The 27943-nt window shown below is 52.7% G+C and overlaps 11 protein-coding genes across 11 annotated transcripts; 4 read left to right on the top strand and 7 right to left on the bottom strand.

Annotated features, from left to right (window-relative positions):
• Nucleotides 1–229: 229 nt before the first annotated feature.
• Nucleotides 230–3776, bottom strand: NFIA_079830 (GTPase-activating protein; the record flags this gene model as incomplete). Its single annotated transcript, XM_001259937.1, has 3 exons — nt 230–2510; nt 2557–2908; nt 2963–3776. 3 exons carry the CDS (start codon nt 3774–3776, stop codon nt 230–232), a joined length of 3447 nt encoding a protein of 1148 aa, XP_001259938.1.
• Nucleotides 3777–4587: 811 nt separating this feature from the next.
• NFIA_079820 (uncharacterized protein) lies at nt 4588–5775 on the bottom strand (the record flags this gene model as incomplete). Its single annotated transcript, XM_001259936.1, has 2 exons — nt 4588–5472; nt 5536–5775. The coding sequence occupies 2 exons, from the start codon at nt 5773–5775 to the stop codon at nt 4588–4590; spliced, it is 1125 nt and encodes a 374-aa protein (XP_001259937.1).
• A 585-nt stretch (nt 5776–6360) lies between these two features.
• NFIA_079810 (uncharacterized protein) lies at nt 6361–8463 on the bottom strand (the record flags this gene model as incomplete). The annotated part of the gene is made up of 1 exon (XM_001259935.1): nt 6361–8463. One exon carries the CDS (start codon nt 8461–8463, stop codon nt 6361–6363), a length of 2103 nt encoding a protein of 700 aa, XP_001259936.1.
• Nucleotides 8464–9098: 635 nt separating this feature from the next.
• Nucleotides 9099–10319, bottom strand: NFIA_079800 (SDR family oxidoreductase; the record flags this gene model as incomplete). The annotated part of the gene is made up of 6 exons (XM_001259934.1): nt 9099–9223; nt 9290–9440; nt 9490–9689; nt 9737–9900; nt 9955–10213; nt 10265–10319. 6 exons carry the CDS (start codon nt 10317–10319, stop codon nt 9099–9101), a joined length of 954 nt encoding a protein of 317 aa, XP_001259935.1.
• A 789-nt stretch (nt 10320–11108) lies between these two features.
• Nucleotides 11109–11752, top strand: NFIA_079790 (uncharacterized protein; the record flags this gene model as incomplete). The annotated part of the gene is made up of 2 exons (XM_001259933.1): nt 11109–11168; nt 11255–11752. 2 exons carry the CDS (start codon nt 11109–11111, stop codon nt 11750–11752), a joined length of 558 nt encoding a protein of 185 aa, XP_001259934.1.
• Nucleotides 11753–11992: 240 nt separating this feature from the next.
• On the bottom strand, nt 11993–13663 carry NFIA_079780 (flavin-containing monooxygenase; the record flags this gene model as incomplete). The annotated part of the gene is made up of 1 exon (XM_001259932.1): nt 11993–13663. The coding sequence occupies one exon, from the start codon at nt 13661–13663 to the stop codon at nt 11993–11995; it is 1671 nt and encodes a 556-aa protein (XP_001259933.1).
• Nucleotides 13664–14488: 825 nt separating this feature from the next.
• On the top strand, nt 14489–15879 carry NFIA_079770 (serine hydrolase domain-containing protein; the record flags this gene model as incomplete). Its single annotated transcript, XM_001259931.1, has 4 exons — nt 14489–14879; nt 14924–15060; nt 15115–15406; nt 15467–15879. The coding sequence occupies 4 exons, from the start codon at nt 14489–14491 to the stop codon at nt 15877–15879; spliced, it is 1233 nt and encodes a 410-aa protein (XP_001259932.1).
• Nucleotides 15880–16360: 481 nt separating this feature from the next.
• Nucleotides 16361–18997, top strand: NFIA_079760 (Zn(II)2Cys6 transcription factor; the record flags this gene model as incomplete). The annotated part of the gene is made up of 1 exon (XM_001259930.1): nt 16361–18997. The coding sequence occupies one exon, from the start codon at nt 16361–16363 to the stop codon at nt 18995–18997; it is 2637 nt and encodes an 878-aa protein (XP_001259931.1).
• Nucleotides 18998–19567: 570 nt separating this feature from the next.
• NFIA_079750 (cytochrome P450) lies at nt 19568–21235 on the top strand (the record flags this gene model as incomplete). The annotated part of the gene is made up of 4 exons (XM_001259929.1): nt 19568–19931; nt 19992–20192; nt 20246–21000; nt 21047–21235. The coding sequence occupies 4 exons, from the start codon at nt 19568–19570 to the stop codon at nt 21233–21235; spliced, it is 1509 nt and encodes a 502-aa protein (XP_001259930.1).
• Nucleotides 21236–21242: 7 nt separating this feature from the next.
• NFIA_079740 (transcription factor domain-containing protein) lies at nt 21243–23339 on the bottom strand (the record flags this gene model as incomplete). Its single annotated transcript, XM_001259928.1, has 5 exons — nt 21243–21598; nt 21641–21936; nt 21985–22091; nt 22135–23113; nt 23272–23339. The coding sequence occupies 5 exons, from the start codon at nt 23337–23339 to the stop codon at nt 21243–21245; spliced, it is 1806 nt and encodes a 601-aa protein (XP_001259929.1).
• Nucleotides 23340–24826: 1487 nt separating this feature from the next.
• On the bottom strand, nt 24827–27893 carry NFIA_079730 (uncharacterized protein; the record flags this gene model as incomplete). Its single annotated transcript, XM_001259927.1, has 4 exons — nt 24827–25592; nt 25651–27317; nt 27365–27677; nt 27724–27893. 4 exons carry the CDS (start codon nt 27891–27893, stop codon nt 24827–24829), a joined length of 2916 nt encoding a protein of 971 aa, XP_001259928.1.
• Between the last annotated feature and the right edge of the window lie 50 nt (nt 27894–27943).

Below are 27943 nucleotides of genomic sequence, written 5' to 3'. Positions count from 1 at the left end.
TCCCTTACATAGAGCCAACGCTACGTTTCCGGATTTAGATTTGAAGAAATAAACGAGGCTGTAATCATAACTGAATTCAGATCTCAGAACCCCATAATGCCTACCAGCTATGCAATATACACTACCAAACATAACGACGTGAACATCGATGTCGCCCAAATACCACCAGACCCAAAGATGACCTCCATGGAAAAATGCTAAAGCACAAAGACCAATACTAATACCAGTACTATGAGTCGAATTCGACGACTTTACTGACGACGCGGTCATGTTCAGGATCTGATGCCCGTCGGGCTGATGTGTCTGCCTGCGAGGCATGACCACTGCTACTGCTAGCTTCGCCTGAGCCCCGATGACCGTCTTTGCCATCGATGAGCGAGGCGGAATCCTTCTCGCGGACACTGAGCACTTCGGCTCCCTCGAGGAGGTCACGGTCTGCGTCGCGGACGCTGCGGCGCTCAGGGTCGGCGCCGTATGCCCCAGCGCCCCAGCTAGATATTCCTCCGACCATGACGGCCGAAGCGGCGGCGCCGGTGCGGGGATCGAAATCGTCCTCCTCGTCTTCGTCGTCTTCTTCTCGGCTGAGAGCATTGCGCTCCAGTTCCCGTTGGGCCTCGTCCATTCGCTTCTTGACCTCGGCGGCCATTCGGATCCCGTCGGAGACGATGTTGTCCAGGACGCCACGGAGACCTTTGCCTGGGGGAACGATGCCGCCGGATGCCCCACCAACTGGTGCACCTGATACGGCGCTGCCTGGGGCTTTAGCGGTGCCGATGTTTGAGAAGGTGGTCAGATTAGACGAAAGGGATGTGGTTGTTGATGCAGGGTGGGGATGATCGGAAAGACGGAAGGACTGGGGGAAGAAGGTCTCAAAGAATTGCTCCAACAGCTCATCAGCCAGAATGACCATTCGGAAAGTGGGGAGGGTGATATGAAGGGGATTGTTGGGATCAAGCGCCGGATTGGCAGCTTCTGATGTCTTGCGATTATGCTCTGTGTTGGCATCCGCATCGTGCTCGTTACCCGGCGCTTGTGGCGTAGGAGCTTCCTTGGGTTTGTTGTTCTCTTCCATGTCGATAAGATCCTCCTCGTCGTCATCTCCAATAGCAAACGAACCCAGCTTGTCAGCTGCCTCATCCGTATCATTGACATTTTCGGTTGTCTTGCCCTCGGGTTTGCTAGGATCAGCATACTCGAAACATCGACGGATGAACGAGCTGACGCTACCCAGGAATCTTTCATCGGTGCTCAGCTTATCCCGTTCTGGGTGGTTCCGGTCATTCAAATCTTCCAGAGATTGACTCGGCGTGATGGTACCGTCGAACCCTCGGCGAGAAAGGAAGAGCAAAGCTTCTGACATCCGGAGTATGCCTTCCCGGTCGATCTTTCCATCGCGATTGTCATCATACAGATCGAAGAAGTAGTTAATGCTATTCATGATATCCCGCGTGCCCTTCAGCCGTGCAAGGCCATTTACCACGTTTTGCAAACTCAGGCCTTCGGACGGATCCGTGGCCCATTTGCGGAACAGTCTTTGCATGAATTCGTGGTCTGCAGGTTCAGGCTTATGATTCATTCCGGATGCCCATTTGCCGAAGCCTCTAAAGCTGCCATTCATATCGGCCGACGACTCCTTCCGCGATGGCCCGGGAGAATCGGTAACAGCCCATTTCGCTGTAATAGCGAGGAAATCGCGGAAAGCGTCGTAATCCATATGAGTTGGGCTGGGTCCAAGGCCGACCCGGCCCACTTCTTGGTCTACCGGAGGGCCGAGTATTGAAGCTCGTTCGGCCTTTTTCTTCTCCTGGCGCTTCTTTTCCTCGTCGATAAGCCTTTGCCTCTGCTGGTGGTCATACAGCACTTCGTAGAATCGGTCATAGATCAGACCCAGATCATCCATGCTGAGGCGTTTGCTGTCGGGGCCAAGGTTCCGAATAGACGTGCGCTTCGCAAAACTCTCAATATTCTCGAGAACCGCGTCCTTGTGCTTCTCACGCTGTTCAGTGATGGTGCTATGTGTGATGCCCGAGAATTCTTTGAAAGCAACAACCATCAACTCTTGGAATCGCGTGATCGCTCTTAGCTTTGGATTCTCCGATTTTGGATGTGCCGACTCATCCAAACGTGAGAAGTAAGATTTGAGGACCGAGATGAAAGACCCGTCGTCTTGAACATCCAGGAGCTCTTCGCCGTTGATGCGCAGGATGGCGAGACCGACTTGAAAGAGTACCTTTGGGCCTTCTAAGAAAAAGACATCCAACACCCGGAATGCAAAAACCAGTGGCATAGAGTTGATGTATAGCGAGAGAAACCAAGGAAGGGAAACGACGGACAGCTGAACATCAGACTTGGAAAGGTGGTCCCACAATACCGGCATGGTCTTCTCTACCAATGACTCGAACACCTTCTGATCCAGCAGGGTGCCGTACATGGTTGTGGAATAGTACCCCGGCAAAAGACGATCGCATAGTACGGACAACAGGAAGAACGCTTGCGTCTCTGACATATATCTGTGCGGGTCAGCAGCGGTGGTCAGCAGGGTAGGGACTGGCATACATCAACAGAGCCGCTACAACAATATTCATAGCCTGACAATATCCAATCTCCGCATTAGTCCAACTGTAAGCTGTCAGGACCCTTCGCAGCCGGCCGATGCCCTCTTCACTTTGAAAGCCGGGGTACTCTGGGAGACTCCGGTTCAGGTCCTTCTCGATTTCGTCGATTGCTAAAGACTCCTGGCCGGAGAATTTGGCCAAGGTATCTGTGTATAGCTTGGGAGACCTCAGCCGCAGGTACAAAGACCCTGAGGTCACCTCCCATATCTCTCCACGTAAACGATTTGGTAGACCGACGCGAATCAGCTTATGAAAGGTCGGCTGCCGAACCAATGTTGCGTTCCGGCCATTTTCTAGATCGCAAGACATCTTAATGAAAGCTCTCTATCCATTGCAATGTTCCATACCTCTGAAGTATTCCCCCCATAATCTCATCTTGCTGCGATCCCGCAGTTTGCGAGCATCACCAGGATAACGGAATATCATTCCCAGACCAGCATCTGGGGGTTGGCGCGCTTCAGCATTATTTGGATTCTGGTCTTTAGTCTTGGCCCCGGAGAGCAAGTATTCCGAGTAACAGTCGTTTACAACCACCCGTAGATTCTCAATCTCCTTCATCGCTTCCCGCAGTCCCTTCTTTAAGCCATCACAAAATCGTTCGCAGGCCTGCCTGCTCCCCACCAGCTGGATGGTGAATTTCTGCGGAACAAAACCCGGAGGTTGCTGCTTTCCCAGAGCGCCATTCCACGTAGTCAACGCGAGTGAGAAGACGTGACTGAGACTATTCAGCCTTTCCACCCGCCGGATACAGCAGAGCGGAAGGGTGAAGCCATTGCCGGAAGGCCCGGTGCCGTTCGTCTGACCGGTCCACTGCGTAGAGGCGCTGAGTGTCGCGGAAGGGGCGAAGCTAGTCGGCTGCGTGGAGAAGCAGAGAAAGCGTTCGCTCAGATGGAGTCTCCCGGCATACCGATTGCCTGCGCGGTCGAGAGGCCGAGACTGATCGCCTTGCGACGTAGACGACGGAGAGGTATGCGGAACAGGCAGGATTAACTCGGCGGTGATTTCCTGCAATGGGTTTTGGGAATCAGGGAGACGGAACTGCTGACGGAAGAGGGACGCTTTGGATGGATTGCGATCGGAGGATGTCAGAGTCGGAAGGTTGAAATTGGCCGGGTCGATAAAAGACTGGGCTTTTTGGACGAATGACGACCAGTGCAACATGATGTGCACAGAGTTATTGAGAGAATGGAGGTCAAAGATAATAGAATGTTGATTCAAATCCTCCCGCTGACAACAGGTGCGGGATGCTGGGAGCCTGGTCCGGCGCGAGCTGACAGCTACCGAAGCTCAGACGGCAGTCAGACTCGGGTAGAGAATTTGGATGAAAATCCACACTGGATCGTATAGTAAGTGTGGATCATCTTATAAACAGTCGCAGCATGCTAGAATACAGCCTAAAAGTTGCGACGAATTCCCAAGTCCGACGCTGATGTTGTTGTTGGCCGGAAGAGGGGAATGCGAGAGACAGTGAGTGTGTTCCTGGGCAGGCATCCACGAGTCACGTGATGGACAAGTTGCGTGAGACATTAGTCTAGTTCTCGTCGATCGCTGAGGTAGTAAACGCCAGTAATTAGTTTTATGATGACATCGGAATCAAATTGTAGCTTATTATCTTGAAAGGACAAGCACAATGGATTAGTTTGTTACGGAGTACTACTGACATAAAAGGACCATTGCCTTGCTCCTGCTAACTACTAACTAGTGGTAACAAAGCTTGCTAATCCGCGAGATTATAGAAGCAACGCAATGGTAAGCAAACGGAAAGGCGACGAGTGCGAGACAAACAGAAAATACCGAGGGAATGTGGGAAAAGGTATAATCTGGATCGCAGAGTAGGCAAATCGAACATGGTAAATGAGTCGTCCGCCGATAACTGACAGGCATAAGCTCCACCAAGCCATCCTCTCCAATCGGCACAGAACTGCTGTCTCACGTGTCCTATCAACCAATCCAGATTGTTGCAACCGACTGTTCACTGCTTGGTGTCGGACACCTCGACAGTCTCATCATCACTGTAAGCAGGAGGAAGCTCGTCGGACGCCTCAGTCATCAGACCCTCTTTCTCCGACACAGTTCCTTGCTCCACATTCTCTGTGGGAGTGGAGCGACGGCGCCGTTGCCACAGGAAGACCACAATCTGGCCGGCCAACATACCGAGAGCGCTGGCAGCCAACCCGGCAAGAACACCGAGAACTGCGGGAACAACAATAAAACGAACGATGCGGGAAACGGTACGTTCCCAACCACCGTGATGCATATGGTGCATGTGATGGTGGTGATGAGGGCGACCGTCAAATCCGAAGGGACCCTCATCTCCTGGGTGAGGACTGCGTCCGGGTACGGTATCGTGATCAAAATCGCCCTCTGGGCGGTAGGGGTGTAGCATAGGACGAGGACGACCGCAACCAAAAGGTCTGGGCCTCATTCCAAGAACACGCGCCTTTGCGGCGGAAAACAATCCCCGGATGCGTTCAACCAGAAGCTTGCGCAGGCACTTGGGCTTTCCACGGCACTGTTTCCACGAGAGGCGGTTCGGAGCTGTATCTTCGAAGTCGGTCTTCGCCATGTAGATGTTACCCTTGAAATCATTGATGATGGTGATGGCAACGGTATCGAGCGGAACGGGGTGGCCGTCCAAATCGAGGACAGTGAATCGAACAGCTGACAGCTCCACAGGAGCGTCTTTTGGCACACCAAGAGGCATGAACTCGACCGCATATCCCAATGAGATAGGGTCGGACTCTGCTCCGTCAGATTCCCGGCGCTGAACGGCAGTGATAACGGAAGGGGGCGGGGGTGGGAAGATCTGATGACCGTTGACCAGCAAAGCGCCATCTTCGATAGAGAAGTTCAGTGCCTGTAACAATTAGTTATACGTTCGAAAACAATAGGTTGCGGCAGAACGGAAAGCCGGACTCACCAGAGAAGTGAGGAAGCCATCAGTCCAGCTGACATCTCCATTCTCATTCACTTCGCGGAACGGGCACTCGTTGCAAATAAGTTCGACCTGCTGTTGCTGAGCAGTGAAGGCTTCCAAGGGATGGAGGCCAGTGAAATCACCCTGTGGAGCGATAATATCACCCTCTATCTTCGGGACGACTAGAAATGCATTGGCGCCCAGGGCGACAGCGCCGCCGAGGAGGAACGAACGAAGGTTCATTGTGTCGGCAACGAGTTTTAGGAAGCACACATGAGGTAAAGGTTACAACAGAAGAGAGTTGGAATAAAAGGAAAGTGTCAAGAGTCAGATATGGGATGGAAATGATGGCTGATCCGAGAGTTTAGGTTGAAGAAGATGATCACTCTGATGCTTATTGTTGTCAGGAGGGGGAGACTAAAGAGAAGTCGATACAGTTGCCTACAGTCTGCTGCTTTTAATTCGCTGCGGTGGCGCAGGGGCGGAGGCAGGTGACGCAACTTAATCCAGCTAGTCCTAATTGGGTCTGGTGCTTACGTCTCTGTCTCAAGGTGGAGAATAGATCACGTGCTATTAATGCCTGAAATAGGTGGTGTTCTAAAGTGGGCGACCTTCAGGTGCAGCTGTGTAAATATATCTACGCTGTGACCAGTCTATGCTTTCACAAACTCGTGCATAGTGCTGCAAGGACGTGATTTGCGTGGACTTGATTGAGTTTGATATCCAATATGAAAAGATTTACTGGCAGAAGAACGCCCCAGTAAAAGGACATATTCCCAAACACCAAAAGCTCCTTAAATATATGTTGCCAAGGCATAATGAGACTGGTCAGCCAACAGACAAGAATTCAGAATCGGCCCTTCGAACAATCTCCCACTCGGCAGCCAGCGCCACTTTACATCGGGAGTCTTGACATTTGCGCAATTTTGTCAGGGGATCGTGTGGCATCATATTGACTCTATTCCACGATTGACACTCTTCGTCGGGAGACAGTATGGAGAGTATGGACAGCAACAGGACCAACATTGCCACGAAGGGTAGCCACCACTTTCGTCCCATGATGGTGCGAGAAGACGCAGAGATCTCCTGTTTTTTCATTGTATCGGTAACCTTGCTGTTACTTTGCGACCTGTAGCCGGAGCGGGGAGGAGGTTTATGTGAAACTGTTTTTAGCACGGGACCAGCGTTAGCTTCAGCTTCCAAAGACTCACTCCCATTGTTCGAAGATGGTGACACTAACAGCGTTTCCATGTTCTCCTGCTGAACGTCGTCTTGTTCAACGCTCTCTTGCTCCACGTGATTAAGAGGCCAAGATGCAACTCTGCTCCTAAGCACGGGCCGAGTCATACTGACATATCTCGGCCTACAAACACCGAGCTCTCGATCTTGGTGTGTCAGCCGTTGGGATTTGGCATATGATTTCGAAAGGTACACAGGGTCCTTATAGCGACCTCTTCTTCCGGTCAAAAGGAGGGGCCGTGATCGTCCTGATGCTTCCGGGGACTCTATTGACGGGATTGGTATCGGTCCGTCCATTTGGCAGGCAACAGTTTGAACTCCACGCGAAGTCGAAAAGATTGCTTGCCCGCTTTCCAAAGAGTCTACCTGGCATGGATTCTCGGGCAATCTCTGGTTGCTCGCTCCGAAACCGAATGAAGTATTCGCCTCGCTGTCCGATTGAACGGGACTTGCGCTGTATTCGGCCGATCCCTGTTTGCGATCTTGAACATCAAATGAGGCACTTTCTCCACTATCAGTTTGAACGGGACTCTCACAATGTTTGCGGACCTTGGTTCTCTTGCGTGCCAACTCGGTTTCCTCAACTGCCTTTGCGCGCTGCTTTCGTCGCTTTCGCCGTTGCGGTAGAAAATCCAAATCGTACAAGCTTGCGGGAGATGGTGTCTCGTGGCAATCGGTCATATAGCATTCCGCTGGAGATGCCTCCCGTTCGATGGACAGAGCTGATAGACTGTCAGACAAGTACATCATTTCTTCGTCAAGGGTAGCACCACGTATTGACTTCGTTTCGTCCTCGCTGATCGCCTCATTTGAACAGTCCATTGCAGTTTCCTGCAGGTCCGGTTGCCGGTCTTTAGATGAACCTGTCGCAGAGGGTGCTTTGTCCTCCTCCTCCGAATCTGTAGTACACTGTGTCTCGGCATCTGCTCCGTCATCTGTTGTTGATCCCACTACAGAGTCTGACACCTTACGTATGTCAGAGCTTGACGCTTCAGAACCTGATGATCCTGAGCCTGACGCTCCAGAAGCTGATGCTTTTGGTTTGGCTTTCAAAGGCCTGCTCACTTCATTGAGCCATTTCAAGACCTCGCTCTTGTCGTTCAGGTATTGAGCGGCTTCATCCACTTGCCGTTCCCATTCTTTGCGCTGCTTCCGATATTGCTCGATTTCGCGCTCGTATTTGTCGACAAGGGCGCCCTTGCTCCGTAAGGTCGTCTGCAGATCGTCAATTGTTTTGTCGCGGATCTCCAGCTCTTCTTTCATAGTTTTCCAGTCCTGCTTGTACGATTTGATCAGGCTTCTCTGCTCGTTGTTTTTCTCCTTGAGCGCAGCATTCGCTGCCTCGGCGTCACGGATATACTCCTCCTTGACCTCGCAGTCTTTCTGCGTCTCTCTTAGGGCAGTTTTGACGGCCTGCAGTTCTGCATTCTTGCGCTCGACCTTGCGTAGCTCCTCGCTGAGCGACTCGTTCAGCTCATCGTAGGAAGCCTGGAGTTCATCATTATCGCGGCTGAGCTTGAGGTATCTGTACAAGTGCTTTTTCTCTATTTGGGAGAAGGATTCAATCTGGTGGACTAAGGTTTTGTGAAAATATTCAGCTTGGTCCTGAAACGGGACACTCCTGTCGTTCTTGACATGTCTTACCTGTTCCAGGAGGAATTCGAAATCGGTGAGTTGATCGAGGGGTTCCATGGTTGTCTGTTTCGGTGTCTTCAGTATACAGAAGTATATAGGTGTGTAGACAAGGTTGGATTGAAATTGGAGAGCGTTGGATGAGTTGGGAAAATTGAAAGTAGAGTCGAAGTTGCGGTCAAGGATGGGCTCAGGTTCATATATACAGCTAGTTATCTACAAAGCGTCACTCACCTCGAACACGCCATTTGGCCGAGGGGTAATGATAGCGAGTTGAAGACATCACATATTCAGCCTCAAGGAGCAAGTCTCAGAAGGGTAGGTTGAGTGTATAGAATGTCTCCGCTCAGGTCATTGTTCTTTGTTCAATGTTGGCATGGCGGAAGACAGCCTGAACAATTGGAACATTGAACAGCACAAAGGCATTGTCCGAGACACCTGTACCAGACATTATTTGATTGGTCCAAGACATTATCCGGTCAATCGGCAGCGGTCGGATCAGGTGGCTGCGAGGTTGCTACCTTACATGAATATGACATTGTTTGATATGTTGTGTTCACACTTCTCTGACATTTTATCAATTGTCACATAATCCGGAGCAAAGTGTACCTGTCTTATAATCATACTGTAGAGCAGGCGGGAACTAATCTATTCATCCAACAAAGACAAAGCGTTCTTTCAAAACCATTAGCAAATCAGAGCTTCGATTTCTTCTGCCCCTTGACATTCTGCACTGCGTCCCCGGTGAGCAGGAAATCCGGATACTGCAGCTGCCCGTACGCCGCACCGCCAGACGACATGCGCCAGCTCGCACCGTCGACTACACTGCGTCAGCCTGAGGGTTCTGGTTTTGATTTTGATTCGTATAGAAGATCGGATCACTTACCGACGAGGATTTGGCCAGAAACATAACTACCGGTATTTGAGAAGAGGTAGACTGTAGCATCGGCGATATCACGGACGGAGCCGAAGCGGCCCAGAGGTTGGGACTTGGTGTATGCTTCTTTTATGTCGGAGGGTAGAAGGCGGTCGAGACCCTATAAATGTTAGATACACAATTCGTTCCCCAGATGAAGGGAAGTGTACCTCTGTGGAAGCGATTGGCCCAGGAGCAATGATATTCGAAGTCACCCCGAGCGGACCATACTCGATGGACACGGTGTGAGACAAGGCGTCGATGCCGGCTTTGGCGACGGCCACATGCGCCTGGAAGGGCATTGCGCGGTAGTGGATCGTAGCGCTGACGAAGATGATGCGTCCGCCGGTGCCGAGCGGCGAAGGGCGCACTATGAAACAGTCAGATGCGATCCAAACCGGGAAGTAGATGACATACGGGTCTCCGAGTCAACCCTGTGCTTCTTCGCGGATTCGACGAGGTGAGGAATCGTCGCTTTGAGGGTATTGTACGATCCCAGCACATCGATATCAATCACCGACTTGAAAGCATTGACCGACAGCTGCTGGATCGAAGCCAGGAAGTTGCCTGCCGCACCAGCGCTGTTATGGACTGTCTGTTAGCAAAAGTGCATCAAAGTCGACAGGGACTCGTACATAACAAAGTCGATAGCACCGAGCTCCTTGACGCAGCGATCGACGGCATCCTTCAGATCATCGTACTTGCGGACATCAACCGCGCCAATTCCGATGACCTTGGCTCCTGGTCGAGCGGTGGCAATGTCCTTGGCTGCCTTTTCCGTCTTCTCGACGTTTCGGCCGACGATGCAGGCGTCCGCGCCTAGATGGACGAGGGCGCGAACCTGCGCACTGCAGATGGTGCCTGCACCACCTGTGCAGAAGACGACTTTGTTTGCTGGAGGTCATGTTAGCGGATTAGTTGCTATGAGTCCAATTGAAGACTCACTGAAGAGGCCCTCCTTCCAGGAGTCACTGATGTAGTCTTCCGTGGGAACAGACATTTCTGCGGCGACAATGTTGTCTTGATGTAAACTGTTGATCAAATTCTAGCACTCAACAGATTCACCAGTGTTTAGACCCCTGATAGATGAATTGAATGAGATGGTAGCTCAAGTTAGTGCATTAACGCAGGGCCAGCTAGCTGTATCTCTTCCCCACAGTGGCCGAGATGCCGCGGCTGTTCGGTCGGGAGCCTCGGAATGTTCCAATCAATGATTTGTGTTTATCTCAACCTCAACCCAGATCAAACGTAGTCAAGCAAAGAAAGGGATATCTGATGTCCTAGTACTATCTTTATGATTATGATTGAGGTAGTCGATTGGATTTCATGCATTGTGCATTCTGATGGCGCATGTGCTGTACAGATATGCCTGTCACATGACATTTCTATGCTTCAACCCGGAGTAAGATAGTGCAGATCAAGACTTCCCTCATAGTAGATATCTCGAACATGCCTCTTAGACTGGTTCAAGTGTCTTCTGATACTGCTCTATGGATACCTATCCTGGGATATAGCAAGACAGTCCCTTGGCTTTCCTCGAACATTCTATATGCGCTGCCTCAGGCTGTGAGGCACAAACAGCAAGCTACCTAATTGGCTGCCGCCCATTGGACGATCGGCCCATAATCCCGACGTCACTTTTTTGGCTGCTTCTCCACTTCCTTCTAAGGGCTCCATGATTATGATCCATCTTCTTCTGCATCAAATCACGCGTTGTATTGTGTGCATCTGATATCTGGTGTGACGTTGTGACTTGATACTTTTCTCATCAACGTGCCATCTAGCATAAATGGCGTGCCCTATCACGGTCACCAAATTCGTGGGAACGGTGTCCTTGGGCATTCTCACGGTAAGTCTCAAGACTGGGCACTCAAATTTATCTACAATGCTTCTTTGACCACAGCATTGAATCAAGAGACTAACAGAACCTCGCAGGGCCTATCCTACTCCGCCTCCGCAGTCACAATCCCCTCCTTGAGCCTTCTCCCCACCTCCGCCAACGCCCTCCGATCTCTCAACGAAGTTAAGCGCCTTAATCGCAAACATGGTTTACGACTGACAAACATCGCCAACACCTGCCTCATCTTTGCATACTCCGTCTCCCCCAGGCACCGTAAACACCCCTACCTGATCTGGATGTGCGTCGCGTCCATCGTCGGCTCATACGGAATGGACTTTTGGTTCCACCGGGAACTCGGCCTCAAGGCCTGGGCTCAGAGTCTCATCCAGGACTCCGGATGCATGCCCTTCTCTCGCAGAAACGCCGCCAAGAAGGACGAGGATCTTGTCGTTGTCGAGGCCGAGGAGTCGGTTAATGGCGAGAGTGTCCGGGAGGAGATGACTCGCGAGAGACGGCTGCAGTGTGCTAGAGCGGTGTGCTCGGGGATTGCGCTTGCTATGGGTATTGTCGGGCTTTGGGGCGATAGGAAGTGATTGAGCAATGGATGCCGTCTGACGGTTGTCATGTCTGGTTATGCTTTTTCCTACTCATGTACTTTTTTCTGCCTTTCTCCGCTTTGACAAAATTTTTCTCATATCTATGGACTGCGGTATGTATATTGGTTGGAAACGCAAGGTACGGTGTCTGGTCTTTCGGGTTCGAATGGAAGCAAGCGTTTGTAACTAGGAGCTAATAGAGACGATTGAGACTATCTCCAGAGCAGAATATTCTGCCTAATATTTAACAGTATTAAACCCCTCGAAGTTCGGAAGAGCAGTGCGAATCTCCGCCAAATACTGGGGTATACCACCGGCAAAATTTCCCTGCTCAAACACTTTCCCGGGTATGTCCCCACCCATGTACGTGGACTTGGTAGTAGGCAAGAGTGTGAGGTCCGAAAGTTCATTGATCCGTTTCTTCCAAGCGCGAGCTGATTCCGGGAGAGGGTCAATATACTTGATCCCCTGCCGCTCAATCTGCTTGATTGCGTCTGCAACCCAGCGGCCCTGGACCTCCACGGTCGTGGGCCCGTTGCTGAGCAGTGTCGGTCCATGCGGCCCATACAGATGAAACATATTGGGGTACCCACTGACCGTCAGACCAAGATACGTGTACGTGCCGTCCTTCCACTCGTCCTTGAGCGTCGTGCCGTGGATGCTGGTCAACCCCATATTGGTCATCCCGCCAGTGGTAACGTCGAACCCCGTCGCGACGCAGACGACGTCGACCTCGTGTACGGAGCCATCTTCGAGTTTGATACCGGTCTCGGTGAACGCCACAATGGGGTTATTCTTGATATCCACGACCTCGACATTCTCCCGGTTGAACTGCTCAAAGTAGGTTTCTTCGAGACAAGGACGCTTGACGCCGAAGTAGTGCGGTAGCTCGCGCGGCGCAAGCAGCTCTCGGGCCTTTGGGTCGCCGATGCGCTGGCGGACCTTTCTGCACCAGAAGTCGTACACGATGCGGTTGGCTTCAGCGTCGAAGAGGTAGTCGCGATAATTAGCCACCCAGAAGCGGAAGCCCCCCTCTGCCCATAACTTCTCGAAGAAGGCTTCCCGTTCTTCTTCGTTGTCTTCCCAGAGACTCTTTTCACAGAATGTATAGAGGAATCCCGCGAAGGCCTTCTCACGGAGCGAGAACAGTTCGGGATAGAGCGCTTTGCTTTCTTGCTGAGCCTCGGCGTTTAGGGAGCGTTTTCGCATGGGAATGGCCAAGTTGGGAGTCCGCTGGAAAACCTTGAGCGAGCCCGCCTTTGGACCCCAGGCCTGCGTGACTTGGACTCCTGACGCGCCGGTGCCGATAACCGCGCAGCGCTTTCCTCGCACATCGATTGTGTGCTCGCCCGGCCAAAAGGAGGAGTGGTGGACGATGCCCTGGAATTTATCCATTCCCGGCCACTCGGGGATGTACCGCTTTGCAGAGAACCCGGCGGCTATAATGAGGTACTTGGACGACGCCATTCTCCCATCGGCCGTTTTGACGTGCCAGCGGCCTTCGTCCGTGTTAAACCGGGCCTCCACCACCACGCTGTTGAAGGCGCAGTCCTTCTTTACGTGGAGCACCTGGTCGACGTGGTCAAAGTATCGTCTCAGCTCCTTGTAGTTGGGGTAGTTTGTCGACCAGGTCCAATCCTTCCAGGTCTCTGGAATGGAGTACTGATACTCTGGGACCTCCGAGTCCACCGCGGCTCCTGGATAACAGTTCCAGCGCCAGGTGCCGCCGACATCATCGCCTGCTTCGTATATGACGGTCTTGAGACCCAGCTTACGCATCTCGTAAAGGCAGTAGATGCCGCCGAAGCCGGCTCCCACGATGATAACATCGACGCTGAGGTTATCAGCGTAGGGTCCAGTCGTGCCTCGAAGGGAGGCATATTCGCTAAGTTCCTTCCTGATATGCATGTTGAGATTGAGCTTGAGTCAGTTACTTTAATTAAGATGTCTATCGGACCTGACGTGTAACCGACGATTTCAACCTGCTTTAAGTATTTGTGAGCTCAATGCCCCTGTGCAGTTCATGAGTAACCCTTGCTCATCCAGGCAAACATATCCAGCCCCTCTTGCTCACCGGACAGGGATAACCTGTTTAAGTCCATGTAGGAGGTGTCCAGACTGAATTGTTACACGAATGCATGCAGCACCGCATTATCACCGTTAACCCAACCGAGGCTTTCCCATCACCAATGAGCATACTCGACTTGCTTCCCCTCTCGATGTACTCTGCGTAAGGGAACAGAACTCGAGAGGTAAAACTCATGTTCCTCTCCGTTTAGGAAGTATGCAAGGTACTTTTGTCACTATGTAGGCGGAGAACATACACTACACTTCTGTTCTTGTCTTCCCCGCACGCAAAAGCAAAACCGCAAACAATTGCCCGATAATCGCCAGCACGTTATCACTGGCTTGCATATCAGTGCGGATCCGCATTGAAGGACGTATCCTGGCGGGTGACCATCGCAATTATGACCGCGGTGTCTGCGTGCGGATCCGCAAGCCCCGAGTCACAGTAGCAACAAACAGATGGGGAGACGTTTCAGATCCAGTCCTGACTGCCACCTGGCGTTGTTCTAGCCCACTTACTGGTTGAGAAGTGCAATTTTGGGCGATTGATGCCGACCACCGAGGTATTGCTTTTATCTGGTGAGGGGTAACGATGACCGTTATATCCAGTTCGGTCGCTCAAGAAAGGACGGGATTTCACCGTATCACCGGGCTATACTTCTCGCAATGACTTCTCTTTCTCCTCAAGCGGTAACTGCCCTCAAAGAGAGGGTAGACGCAGCATGCGCGGACCAGCAAAAGGGTATCCCAGGTGCAGTAGTGGTAGTCGTCGGCAAGGATGGCAAGGAGCATTTTGCGCATGCGAGTGGGAAGCGTGGGTACGGTTCTGAAGAGCCGATGACGCTGGACAGTATCTTCTGGATTGCATCGTGCACGAAGATGATCACGGGAATTGCGTGTATGCAGCTTGTTGAACAGGGGCTATTGGGCTTGGACGATTCAGACCAAGTTGAGAAGATATGCCCCGAGCTGAAAGAGGTGAAGGTGTTGCAGGATGATGGGACTTTGGTTGAGAAGCGTAGGGGAATCACCTTGAGGATGTTGTTGAACCATACGGGTGAGTGGACGCCTCCTCGTGAAAGCAAGTACTGACTGGGGCAGCTGGATTTGGCTATACATTTTTTAATGAGAAGCTGAGAGACTACAGCAAGCCAGTTGGTTACGACGAGTTCTCAGGACACATCTATGATATGCTGCAGCCGTTGGTCCATCAGCCTGGGGAGAAGTGGGAATATGGGGTACGTCTAGCTAGCCACAGCTATTTCTAGGATCCTTTGCTAATTGTGTTTAAGATAAACATCGACTGGGCAGGAGTCATGGTCGAGCGTGTCACCGGGCAGTCATTGAACGAGTATTTCCACCGCAACGTCTTCGAGCCCCTGGGGTTGAATAACATCTCGATGTTTCCATCGGCATCAATGAAGGAGAAGTTGGCATACATGAATCAAAGAGACGCTCATGGCCACTTCTCCTGTCGAGACCACCTGCTTCGGCGGCCTCTGATTGTGCGGACCGCTGAGGATATCAAGAGCTGCTTCAACAGTGGTGGAGCGGGCTGTTTCGCTAAACCACAGGAGTACTGCCGTATGTGTCTCGTACTATGCCCGTCAATCTAGAAAATGCTGACTTTGTGCTACTGCGCAGAAATCCTTGCTACACTGCTAAACGACGGCACCTCACCCATCACGGGCAAGCAAATACTCGAGAAAGCCACAGTCGACGAGATGTTCCGCAATCAGATCCCCAACCTTCCCGATTTCGCGGCACAAGGAATCCCACCTTCGAAGCCTGATCTCACCAATGCAATAGCTCATCTGTATCCATCGTCGACACCTCAGGGGTGGGGCCTCACATTCATGCTGACGGGAGGGCCCACGGGACGGTCTGCAGGGACGGCGCACTGGGCAGGACTGGCGAACCTCTGGTGGTGGTGCGATAGGGAGAAAGGGGTCGCAGGGATGATCTGTACTCAACTCTTGCCTTTCGCCGATCCTCAAGTTTGGAGTCTTTGGCTGGATGTGGAGTCTGCTGTCTACCGTGGTCTGGATCAGGATTAGACTCTGCCGTATCAAATGCTTCTGAATATTTCTATATGATTGGTCAACTTTCCATCTGTCAGTCCTTTGTTTAAAACTTAGAACTCTATACCTCCGGTCACCCGAAGCTGAAGCTCTGAATGGGCATTCCCCATGGGGTATCTCCGCCCGCCAACACGAAGTGGATATAGCATCAGCCACCGCAGTCCGCCCACCAACCAGAGCATCACACTGATCCAACGACTCTCCCTAGTGCGTCTAGATTTAGGCATCGATAAACCAGTCAGGTCTCGTGAACTCTTTCCCCTAACACTAACGTCCGCCAATCCCCAGACCCCGCATTGTCCTCTTGACTCGGAGCTTCAAAACCCACCTAACCATGAGGTCTCCCTCATACCGTATCCCCTCCCCAATATCTCTCCACACAATAGCCATCACCCGGTAATAGCCGAATTTGTATGCCGGCATTCATTAGCGCTTAGAGACAACTGTGAGTGCCACGATGGAGCCTCATCGTCGACGCCAGCACCATAGCTGCGATCCTTGTCGGAAGGGGAAGAGGGCTTGCGATGCTCCTGCTCGGAGAGACCGGCAAGGTGCAACTTCATCTGTATCGGGAGCATCAGCAGCACGCCAGGAGGCGGGCAATCGGAGGGTTCTAACAGAAAGCAATCTCAACATCCCGTGCTCGAACTGCAGGAAATATAATCGAGAATGCACGTTCAACTGGTTAGTCGAGAACCGCGCCGCCGCGCGCGGAGGTCGAAAGCAGAAGAGTCGTAATGTGAGCAGCTTGCCTAGAGCGGAGGAAATGAGTTCAAGTCGCTCGGGAACGGACCTGCTGGACGATATGCTGTACTCCTCCTCGTGGCTATCCAATAGTACTGGGAATGGGGTGTCGTCGAACGGTTCTACTGATCAGCCAGGGACTTGGTCGATGCAGCCGAATGCCGTCTCAATACCGCTGAGAAGCAGAGAGTCTGAACTCGACCCGTTCAGTATCATGCTTTGGAACGCAAATACAGCACACGTACCTCCGAGCAATGCGGAAACGTCGGGCTCGGCCGAGGACAGTTGTTCGAGCCTTGACTACTACCAGCAGAGCTTGTCGAGTTCGGGACCGCACTCTCTCGATGAGACTCTGGATCTACTTCAACAGTTTGATGATTCAAGTCCGGGATTGAGTGGCTCTTATTACTCATCCTCACCTGGCTTTGTGATTCCGGATAGCGGTGACGGTCTACAAACGCTCCCAGCAGACAGTCTGTATCCATCTGGAAACAAAGATAATCTATTTGTTCTTTCCGATAATATATCCGACAGCTATGCCCGCTCGATGATGACACAAAACCTCATCCGCATCTACCATGACAGCATGGAGAATGCATTGTCCTGCTGGCTCACGGAGCAGAACTGTCCCTACAACACGGCAGTCCCATACACCTCACCGAGCGGGCTGTCCAGTAAAGCGCAAGCGGCATGGGGACCGAACTGGACGAATCGGATCTGTACTCGAGTCTGTCGGCTAGATCGAGCGTATGCATCTGTCCGTGGTCGAAACCTGAGCGCCGCAGAAGAAAAAATGGCATCGAGAGCTCTCCACACCGCAATCATGGCGTTCGCCTCGCAATGGGCGCAGAAGATGCCGAGAAGCAATGGCTTTTCTCCAACCTCACCCGTCGCGCAGCACGAGCGTGTCATCCGGGAGAACCTGTGGAACCAGGCGCGTCGTGCTCTGGAGAATGCAGCGGGTATACCTTCTTTCCGGGTTGCGTTTGCGAACATCATCTTCTCCATTGGACAGCGTCCGCTCAATGTCGATGAGGATATGGAGCTGCATGAGTTGCTGGAGAATGACAGCGCGCCATTGTTCATGGAGGCGGCTGTGCGGCAGCTATTCTCCATCCGATATAAACTGACGCGTCTGGAGCGGCAGAAACCAAAGTCGCAAAGTTCGCCAGAGCAGAGCAATATCGATCTAGCCAGTATGGATATACCTTCTCCACAGACGGATGCTTTCTACGCCGACCCTGAGCACCAGGAAACCGTCAACCTCCTTTTCTGGCTGGTGGTCATGTTCGACACACTGCAGGCGGCCATGTATCAGCGTCCACTAGCCATCTCCGACGAGGACAGCCAGATAACGTCCGTTTCACCGTCGGTCTCCAATACGAAACCCGACAGCAGCGTCGACCTCGACGGCTGGAACATCACATACACCCGCGCCCTGAAGGAGAAACAAGACCTATGGGGCGACTTCTTCCTCCACAAACGCGCCGCACGCCAGGGCTCGAACCCACCCCGCTGGCCCTGCTCCTACGAAGAAGCCGCAGAGATCCTCTCCGACGCAAGCCCCGTCAAAGTCCTTCTCTTCCGACAAGTCACCCGCCTCCAGACCCTCGTCTACCGCGGCGCCAGTCCCGAACGTCTGGAGGAAATCATCCAGAAGACTCTGCGCATCTACCAACACTGGAACACCACCTACAAGCAATTCTTCCAAAGCTGCAACGCAAACCACGACGACCTGCCCCCACGCATCCAGTCCTGGTACGTAATCGTCGCAGGACACTGGCATCTCGCCGCCATGCTGCTAGCAGACACCGTCAAAGGCATCGACGAGGGACGACTCGGTCTGGAAAGCCGCCGCGAAGCCCGCACCGCAATTGACTTCGTCGCGACCCTCCGGCGGGATAACGCGCTTGCCGTTGGGGCCATCGCACAGCGCTCCCTACAGGGGCGGGAGTCCCTGTCCAACCGGATCCAGTTCTACCACGACGCCGTGAACGAGGCTGCGTTCCTGACTGAGCCGTGGACGCTTGTCCTTATTCGCTGTTTCGCCAAGGCGGCGTATATTCTTCTTGATGATATCACGCCGCTATCGCACGGCTATAGGCCGGACGATCCGTCCGAGTACGCAAGGCGGAACTGCGAGTTCTGTATCTCGGCGTTGTGGTGTCTGGGGACGAAATCGGATATGGCGTTTGTGGCTGCGCGCTCGTTGTCGAAGCTGTTGGATAGACGGCTAGGTAAAGGTGTCGATCAGTTTTGTTCTGTAGGGGAGGGTGGGCGGATTCCGTCTATGCCGCTTTTTGATGAACGGGTATTGGGGGAGTTGGGCAGTGTTAGTATCCCGGTGTAGTTCGAGGAGAGAATATCCCTTCTTTATCAATTGAGTATCATCGCATTTGGTGGTCTTGCTCTTGTCTTGCCTGCCTTCATATGCATTGTATCTACGGTGCGGTACGCAGAATGATGACTGGCTCAGTAGATTCGTATACTCTCTTTTATTACCCGATTAGGCAATTCTGAGATTCGACGATCACTTCTTCTTCACTATCAATATCAACATAAGGGATCTCAGTGATAAGAAGATTACTTTCTCACCTTTTTATCCTGAGTCGCTAGCCTCATTTAATGCCAATACCCGTTCGAATCGAAGCAGATAAGTAGCTCTAGTTGTAGGACCGGGTATGCCGGCCTGACATTATGCATAATATCCTTCATAACATATTGATCGTCTAGCATAGGAATAATACTAGTCTAGTTCTCTACTTCTATGTAGTATACCTGCCCATATAGACAGACTCCACAGTGGCGGTGGGGGCGGGGGTGGAGAGACATCTCCAACTCTCCACTACATATATATCTACGAGTGATACTATCCAGATAAACAATCGAAGACTCAATCTCCATCATTAACATCAACAAAATGTACCTCATCATCATCCCTATTGTCATCCTCCTCTACCCCTTCCTGTGCACTCTCTCCACAACCCTCCACACCCTCTCCCTCCGCCGAATCCCAGGCCCTTTCCTCACCCGCCTCACAAAACTCTGGTACTTCCACCGCGTGCGAGCAGGCCACTTCGAAACAGACAATATCGCCCTGCACCGGCGATACGGGCCCGTCGTCCGCATCGCCCCAGACCATTATAGTATCTCCGGGCGCGCAGCCATAAAAACCGTCTCCGGGACGGGGAGCAAGTTCACCAAGTCCGCCTGGTACGAGGGGTGGAAGCACCCAGACCCAAATCAGTGGACTTTGTTTCCTGATCGGAACATTAAACGGCATGGTATGCATAAATCGTGTCCTTGGCTCGTGTCACTGCGTGATGGATGCTGAGCGATGGTAGCGGAAACGCGGAAGCGGTTCTCGAGCCTCTACTCCATGACCTCGCTGGTGCATTACGAGGCGTTTGTGGATCGGTGCGCGGATCTCTTCTGCATGCGGCTGCGGGAGTTCGCGGCCCGTGGTGAGGAGTTCAACCTCGGCCATTGGTTCCAGTGTTATGCGTTTGATGTGATTGGTGATATTACCTACGGGCAGCGGTTTGGTGAGTGGAATATAGTATGCATTGTATGGCGAGTACGCGACTGACTGTTGGAGGCTTCCTCGATCGCGGAGAGGACATCGAAGGAACGATTGCCGCGCTGCAGCGGCTGATGATGTACAGTACTCTTGTGGGCATATACCCCGAGTGGCATCCGCGGCTTTTTGGGCCACTGAGCCGATTCAGCTGGTCTGGTGCGGCGGGGAGAGCGTATATCGTGCGATTCGTCAAGGAGAAGATCAGGGGCCTCTCTGTAAAGGTAGACCTCGGCCAAGCCGAGCGGGGACCTCTGGAGACGCAGAACTTTGTCGAGAAGATGATGCTGGCGCGAGACAAGGATCCGGAAAAGGTGACGGATTACCATGTTTTCATGATGGGGTTGTCGAACGTCATCGCTGGGTCGGACACCACTGCCATCAGTCTGTCGGCCATCATGTATAACCTCCTGCGTTATCCCGCGGTCATGGAGAAACTTCGGCGCGAGATCGACGAGTTTACCGCAGAGGGAAAGTGCAGTGACAGAGTCACCTTCAGAGAGAGTCAGGAGATGCCGTATTTCCAGGCCGTGATCAAGGAGGCACTGCGCATGCACAGTGCCACAGGCTTGCCGCTGTGGAGGGTGGTTCCAGACGGCGGGGCCGAGATCAATGGCTATTTCTTCCCTGCTGGCACGGTGGTGGGTATCAACACCTGGGTGGCCCATTACGATGAGGAAGTCTTCCCAGATGCAACGACTTTCCGTCCAGAGAGATGGATCGAGGCGGAGAGTAATCCGGAGAAGCTCAAAGCCATGAACGAGATGTACATGCCAGTAGGTCTCTCCTACTTCTCTCGTATATGCATACTGACGACTGTAGTTCGGCCTCGGGACTAGGACGTGTCTTGGAAAGCACATCTCCATTCTGGAGATGTCGAAACTGATCCCGCGAATCGTCCGAGACTTTGATTTCAGTGCGAGGAGTGAGAATTGGGACACGGAGAACAGGTGGTTTGTAAAACCGACCAACTTTACCGTCCGGGTTAAACAGAGACCAGTGGCTCGATGAACCAAAGTCACGGCGTAACTCCCAGATTCATTTGTCGGTATTCCGTGATCAATCCATTAATATCTCTCATGTCAGTATGATCGAAGCGAGAGAGACCCCGCTCTGTAGGCAGAGGACATTGATCATCGCTAGCACTGGCGATGATTCGGGCAACGATGATTCGAGCCAAGTGCCAGAATTCAGGTGCATACCGCACAAAACCGATCTTCTTCCAGATAGACTGCGGTTCGTCGGGAATGTCCTTGTCCTCGGGTTGTCGTGCGTTCCATATTCGACGCCAGTTCTCCAAACCGGTTTGAACCGGGGCGAGGCTGGACTCGAAGACCAAGGAGTTTTGCAGATGAAACGTAAAAGAATGTAGAGCTATATCGTTAGAAATGTTCCAACGTAAAATGCTGAACATACCTTGTACAGTCGTAAACAGATTCAGCGTTCCCATCTTTGAAAACTCGAGGACAGAGTGGCCATCCAACTGTCTTTGGCATATCCTCCGTACCACGCCAGCGACGGACAGTCTCTCAGACCAGAAGATAGACCCTTCCCATTCCCTCAGGGCGTGAAAGCACTCTGTAGCTGTGTCTGCCTGAAAACAAGCCTCGGGGCAAGCCATGTCCATCTTGAGCTCCGAAACCACCATCCGTGGCGGAGCGTGGTGGAAGATCGCCATGGCGGCATCGATCAGGAATATGAACGTCCGAGTCCTATCCCGTTAGCCTGAGTGGCGTGTGGGCAAGTCGAGACAGACGTACCGAATCAATTCCTCCTCAATGACAAACTGGCTCCACCATGACTTGGAGGGGCTCTCCAGCCGCAAGTTGCGATGCGTGGCCGATTCAAGCCCGATGTCTCTCGCCAGCTGTTTTATTAGCCGGATTCGCAGATAGGAATTCAATACGCACCATAACCAGAGTTGCATGTCGATACCTCCTCACGCGCCCCTGCGCCTCCACGGACCCCTCCCTTTTCTGCAGTGAGCAGACCAGATATGCCGCCTGGATACATTCGACGCGCTTCTTCATCCATTCGGCCTTGTCGTATAGCTGACCCGACGACGTGTCGGACGTCTCTTTCTCCATAAAAACCTCATCACCGAATACCATTTCCTCGACGCTGTCCAACCACATCTTGGCCGCTTCGGCGTCTTCCTCATGCGGCGACAGACACGCTCCAATAATCAGCATAACGCACAGCAGAGCTGTCCGCGCTGTCTCTGGATCAAACGACGGGCGATGCACGATGGGACAGTTGGGGTACCACAATGACCAGAAATATTCCAGAAAGCGGCGGATATTGCTAGCTGAGAAGAAAGCGGAGCAGGATTGTTGGACGGCAAGGGTCCAGTCCAGTTTGATGATGGTTTTGTCTGACTTTGTGGTGATGGTTCGGTGGATACACTGCGTGATCTCGTGGGCCTTGTAAATGAGCATATCCTCGTCAATGGATGACGGCAGGTGGATGAGCGAGGGATCAATTGTTTCTGGCAGCAAGTCTGCACGATGCGCTTCTTTGCATATTCTTTCGTACGAGTGTCGGTCAACCCCCTTGAGGAGCTCCTGTCGCTGTTTGAGCGTCTCGCGGTCCAGAAACGTAGCCATACCATTGGCGCTCGTAAAGTAGGCGAGATATTCCAGTCTTTCAGCCATCGTGATGCTGTCCGAAACTAGCGCTGGTGAAAATAAAAAGTCCAGCGCGGCAAAGTCCACTGAGCTGGGAAGGTCAGGGAGGTCTCCATTTCGGGTTGAACATGACGAGACAACGGCTCTCTCGCTTTCACTCTGTCGATCTCGCTGATTTGACTGAAAGTCCGCAGGAGCCTCCACGACCTCTTCCTGTTCTTCTCTGACTCTGCATGTCCTCTCATGGCGTTTCAGAAGGTCTCTGTCAAGGCCAATTAGAAATGCTCATCATATGACCAGAACATACAGAACATACTTTCGCGTGAATGATCGCCGACAAAGCGCACAGGCAAAGGGCCTGAGATTCTCGTCTGCTCCTATTAGCTACGTTCGCGGTTCAAGTCGGAAAGGTAGACATACGTGACCGAAGGTGTCGGCGTAGATGCTCGGCGCGGCTGAAACTCGTGCAGCAGTATGTGCACTGCCATGGACGATTAGACATAAGGACCTGATTGAATGTAGTCTATACGATGGATCAGATCGATGACAGGCTGCAGGTTAAGGTCTAGAGCAGGACAGGAAACGAGGACCAGAGGCGGGGAAACTGTTGATGCCTGAGGCCACAGCACCAGTCGACCAGTTGGTGGGCACATAGTAAACATCCCTTCCGCTGCGTATTTTGCAACGATTTCTCTCTCGTATTGGACTTCAGGAAAGCAGCATACCGGAGCATCATCGAAGACTCAGGTGGACAAATATAGGTGACTGGAGTTCCTATATGTCCTGCTGCGTATTGACATCCATTAGAGACGCGGTGAAAAGCTGTATGACAACTATATTAAATATAAGCCTGGCGCTCTCCAGATTCTACAGGATTATCTGGATACCTATGTTGAACAAACAAAGACCACCTCTGAAGGTGGACAAGGCCAGAGATCTGCTCATCCTACTTCTTCTAGATGTCGATCCCAAGTCTGATATGGGTACACAACACCGGGGCTACTAATATAGCAGATGAAGCCCAGCTGCCTGAAGGTGTCAGGAGCAGTTTTGATCAAAAGGATGTTAAGCTTGGTAAGGACTCCAGTTATACACTCTAACTCATACCCTGCATTGAAAGAAGGGGCCATCCGGTAACACTGCATCAGGAGGTTATTTCACATATAAAGGATGACAGGGAGCTTTTCCATCCACTATGCTATATCTACTATAATTATAAAGGGAGATTTGGATCTTTCTGGTCTCTAAGGACAATTCATACTATCCATTTCATAAAGGTAGGCACAATCCCTACAATTAAGGCAGCCATTCACTGCTAATATAAAATAGTTTACCTATAGAGGCCACCCCTACATTGATGTCCGCTGCCATAATGAAATCTGTGAGAAAGGGAAACCCTATAACTATATACCCCTACTAAGGCTTATTCCCCTGATAGGAGCAGAGTATGAGTACTACCTAGTCCCTCCTAAACTATCTTCACCTATTAGACCACAGCTAATGATGAGCCTGTTTAATAATCCTGATAGTATACACCTAGGAGCTGCATTAATCATGTAGCAGCTTCCTAAGAGACTGAATGGAAAGCTATATTCCCCATCCGTTAAGCAAACAGGGGCATGGGGTATATATTACAAAGAGGGGTGGAATTGGGCTAAGATCTGGCTCATTCTAGCTGTTGGGTTTTTTCTTCCTAGTCTTGTGTTTAGGGTGCTTTGGGGGATTCTGAAAAGGGATGTTCAACGGGCGTTTGGTATAGCCAGTCGGTGGATGACTGGGCCTACCATTATTCTTGGAGTTATTGGGACTTGTTCATAGCTTACAACGGTGATTAGAACTATCGGCTCGTTAGCATTTAGTCTCGCTCATTCCTTACAGAATACAGAAAGCGCCAGCCCTTGGCGCAATAGTGGCATATATATACAGCTATGTGCTTATTTCACGATATATAACAGAGATCAGATACAAAGCTAAGCTAAGGCTGAGGCTGAGGCAGCTGAACAATATGCGCCTCGCCCAACACCCCTTTAACAACCATCACCAGCTCATCCACCGCAGCCAACATCCTCACATACGCCATCACCCCGACACAGTACCGGCGATAGGCCTTCTCCCTGATCAAATCTGTCTGTAAGGGCATCACCTCAGTCAACTGCGCCTCCCGCCAAAACTCGTAGCAGCGCTTTGTCAACGGCGTCGGCAGCACCTCCGGCAGGGGATCCCCCGTCTTGATCGCCTGTGCCACAACACCCAGGACCGCCATGACGTCCGCGATGGACCGCTGCTCCAGCACGCCTGACGTTCGCGCCAGCCGCTCCTGTAGGTGAAGCGGTAGCGTCGCTGAAAGCAGCAGCAGCCGGCCCAGATTCTGGTTGAGGGTCTGGCAGAGTGCCTGCACCTGTCGCAGACTGGCGCTGTCGAAGCGGGAGCTGGAGAATTCCAGTCCGAGGAGGGCGATGGGACCGTTCAGTGCAGCGAGGCGCTCGGCGACTTCGATTGAGAGCAGCTCTGCCATGCGGGGGTCGTTATTGGGGCGGGACCAGCATGACAGCAAAAGGGCGTAGTGGTCTGTTAGTCGGCGGAGGGTGTTAGATAGTGAGGTGCAGATGTGTCGTGCTGCTGAGGGTGGGCGCGGGAAGATCTGCACGATCAGTGCCGCGGCGAAGCCGACGAAGACTAGGACCAGACGGCGCCAGAAGACGTTGTAGCCGACGCCGGGATTGCCGTATTGAGGTATTTGTCTGCGGTGGTCAGTGATCAGTATGCGTATACACCAAAGGGGAGGGACATAGGACATACGTATCAGCGAAACTGTATCCGATGATGAGGAAAAAGGTTGCGGCACTCATGATGGTCGCTTGCAGCATCGCAGGGCTGAGGAAGAGTCGCCCCCACATGAAGATGACAATAACCGGGGCCGAGATGGCAGCCAGTCCGTACGGATTTCCCGGTCCATGGCCGGAGCCAATATACCACGCGGCCAGTCCTACGACACCTCCGATAACCGTGCCAACGGCCCGGCAGATGAGCGAAAACATAAAGTCGGACATGTACACCAGCAGCGTGGTCTGCCCCATGATGAGTCCCCAGAGGCCTTTTTCGCGGTAGTAGAATCCCGAACTCGATGGAATGACGGCCGGCACCGCTAGGGCAATTGTCAGGATTACCATGCGCAAGGCAAAAAGGCCCTCGGCGCTGATAAACCAGTGATACGTTCCCAGCACCACTCGGCCAAGACCACTCCGCTGCTTGACGCGGTATCCCCGGCTGATCCGGCGGAAGAGCTGCTGCGTCTCGTCCGTCTGGACTGCAGGATCGTCCGGGTCCGGGTCAGACGACTGTCCCGCGACCGGAGTGCGAGCGTCCCGTCGCAGCACCCAGCCGACGGCGTATTCAATGCTGGTGGGGAACCACAGGCGCGGCTTCGGCCGGGCCTCGAGGAGTGCCACGATCTGCGAGAGAAACTGGTCCAGAGCGTCCGCGACGGAGATTACCAGCTCCTCAAAGGCCAGGCCCGCCATGACACTGCTGATGGACGTGCCGCCAACGGTGTCGAGGCGCTTGAGGCTTCCACTCTCATCAAAAATCTCGCCGTGTTGCGCAATCAGCTTCTCGGTGGTCTCCTCGGCAAAGGCGTCCCGCGCCGCGCGCAGCTTCTCCAGGAGCTTCTGACACTCGTCCAACCGATCCGCGGCCCGCGAGCCAAGCCAGCGTCGCGAGTTGACCGTGTGAATGCACTCGACCGACATGCCAGTCACCTCTTCGCACACCTGCAGAATCTCCCCGCTGGATTCCCGCAGAATGGCATCCGTCCCGGACCGCAGCGCCTCCGACTCAGGACTGGTCATGGCTTCGATCATCTCCAAACTCTCCAACATCTGCCGCTGTCCGACCTCGCCCTTGGCCTCCTGTCGGGGTCCATCCGAGGTACTCACCGGCGTTGCCGGCCTGGACATGGCCCGGACGCGGTCCGCATTAGCCCGCGCGTTCAGCCGGTTGATATGATAATCCAGCAGCAACACCGTGCTCACAAGAACCTGTCGCACAGGCTGCCTCAGGCTCTTCACATCGGCCGCATTCCACCGGCCGCGCGAGAAATCCAGTGGCAGGAAGCCCATCGCCGGCTCCATGGCCTTGTACCCAGCGATGAGCTGGGTCCTAAGCGCCATCAACGTTTTCAAATCGAGATCCTCAGTACGAGCAGCCGTCAATCTGAGCGGTTGCTTCGCCAACTCGACCAATGCCTGCATACCAGCCAGAACCGCATGCGACGTCGACTGCGGGAAGAGCAGCAACGAGGCAACGAGGCCCAATCCCGCGCCAATCGCCGCAGGAATGATCAAAATCCTCGGCAGCGTCCCCCGAAACGAAGGCAGAAGCGGGCCTATCGTCAGGAACAGATCGGCAATGATGGTCCCGAAGATCTGGACGAGCGTGAACTTGGGATTTGCGGCGCGCAGCCGGGCCTTTTCATGTCAGTCACCCGATAATTACAAAAAGAGGGCAAACGTACCAGAAAGTAGATAAATACACAAGTCATAACAAAGTAAATGACCGAAACCCGCGCATCAAGCATGAACCCGTCATACACGAGCTGCGACTGCACGCTGGCCGCACTCTGGCCGGTTGCATTCGCCTGTCTGGCCGCCTCCTGTCCGAGCATCTGCAGACGGGCCAGCGTCTCTGTTTGGGGACGCGCAGCCAACGCGGCTTTCATGGTGATGACACCCCAGGCCCAGGCGAGGGCCATGCCAATCAGCAGGGTCAGCGTCCCCAGGATGAAGATGAAGAGGATTCCCGAAGGGGGATTGATGAAGAGGACCAAACTGTCACGTCAGATAAATCAATTCTGTCTGGAGATGATAAACTCACCATCCGAAAAACGTGGCTGTGCCGATGATTCGCAAAGTGGGATGGATGAACATCAGGATGGTGGCGACCCATGTTGCGGCCGTACAGCGGAAGAGGGTTTTGAGATCGTGGGAATTGAAATGGAGCCATGCTGGCAGTGATTTCCTGCTGGGGGGATCCTCTGATGACATTGCTGTTCTGAAATTGATGGCGATGCAATGGCAATGGCAAGAGAAGAGAA

Source organism: Aspergillus fischeri, genomic scaffold, assembly GCF_000149645.3.
Source record: "Aspergillus fischeri NRRL 181 1099437636264 genomic scaffold, whole genome shotgun sequence".
Lineage (NCBI taxonomy): Eukaryota > Fungi > Ascomycota > Eurotiomycetes > Eurotiales > Aspergillaceae > Aspergillus > Aspergillus fischeri.
The sequence above is the reverse complement of the archived record's forward strand: the minus strand, read 5'-3'. Positions and strand labels throughout refer to the sequence as shown.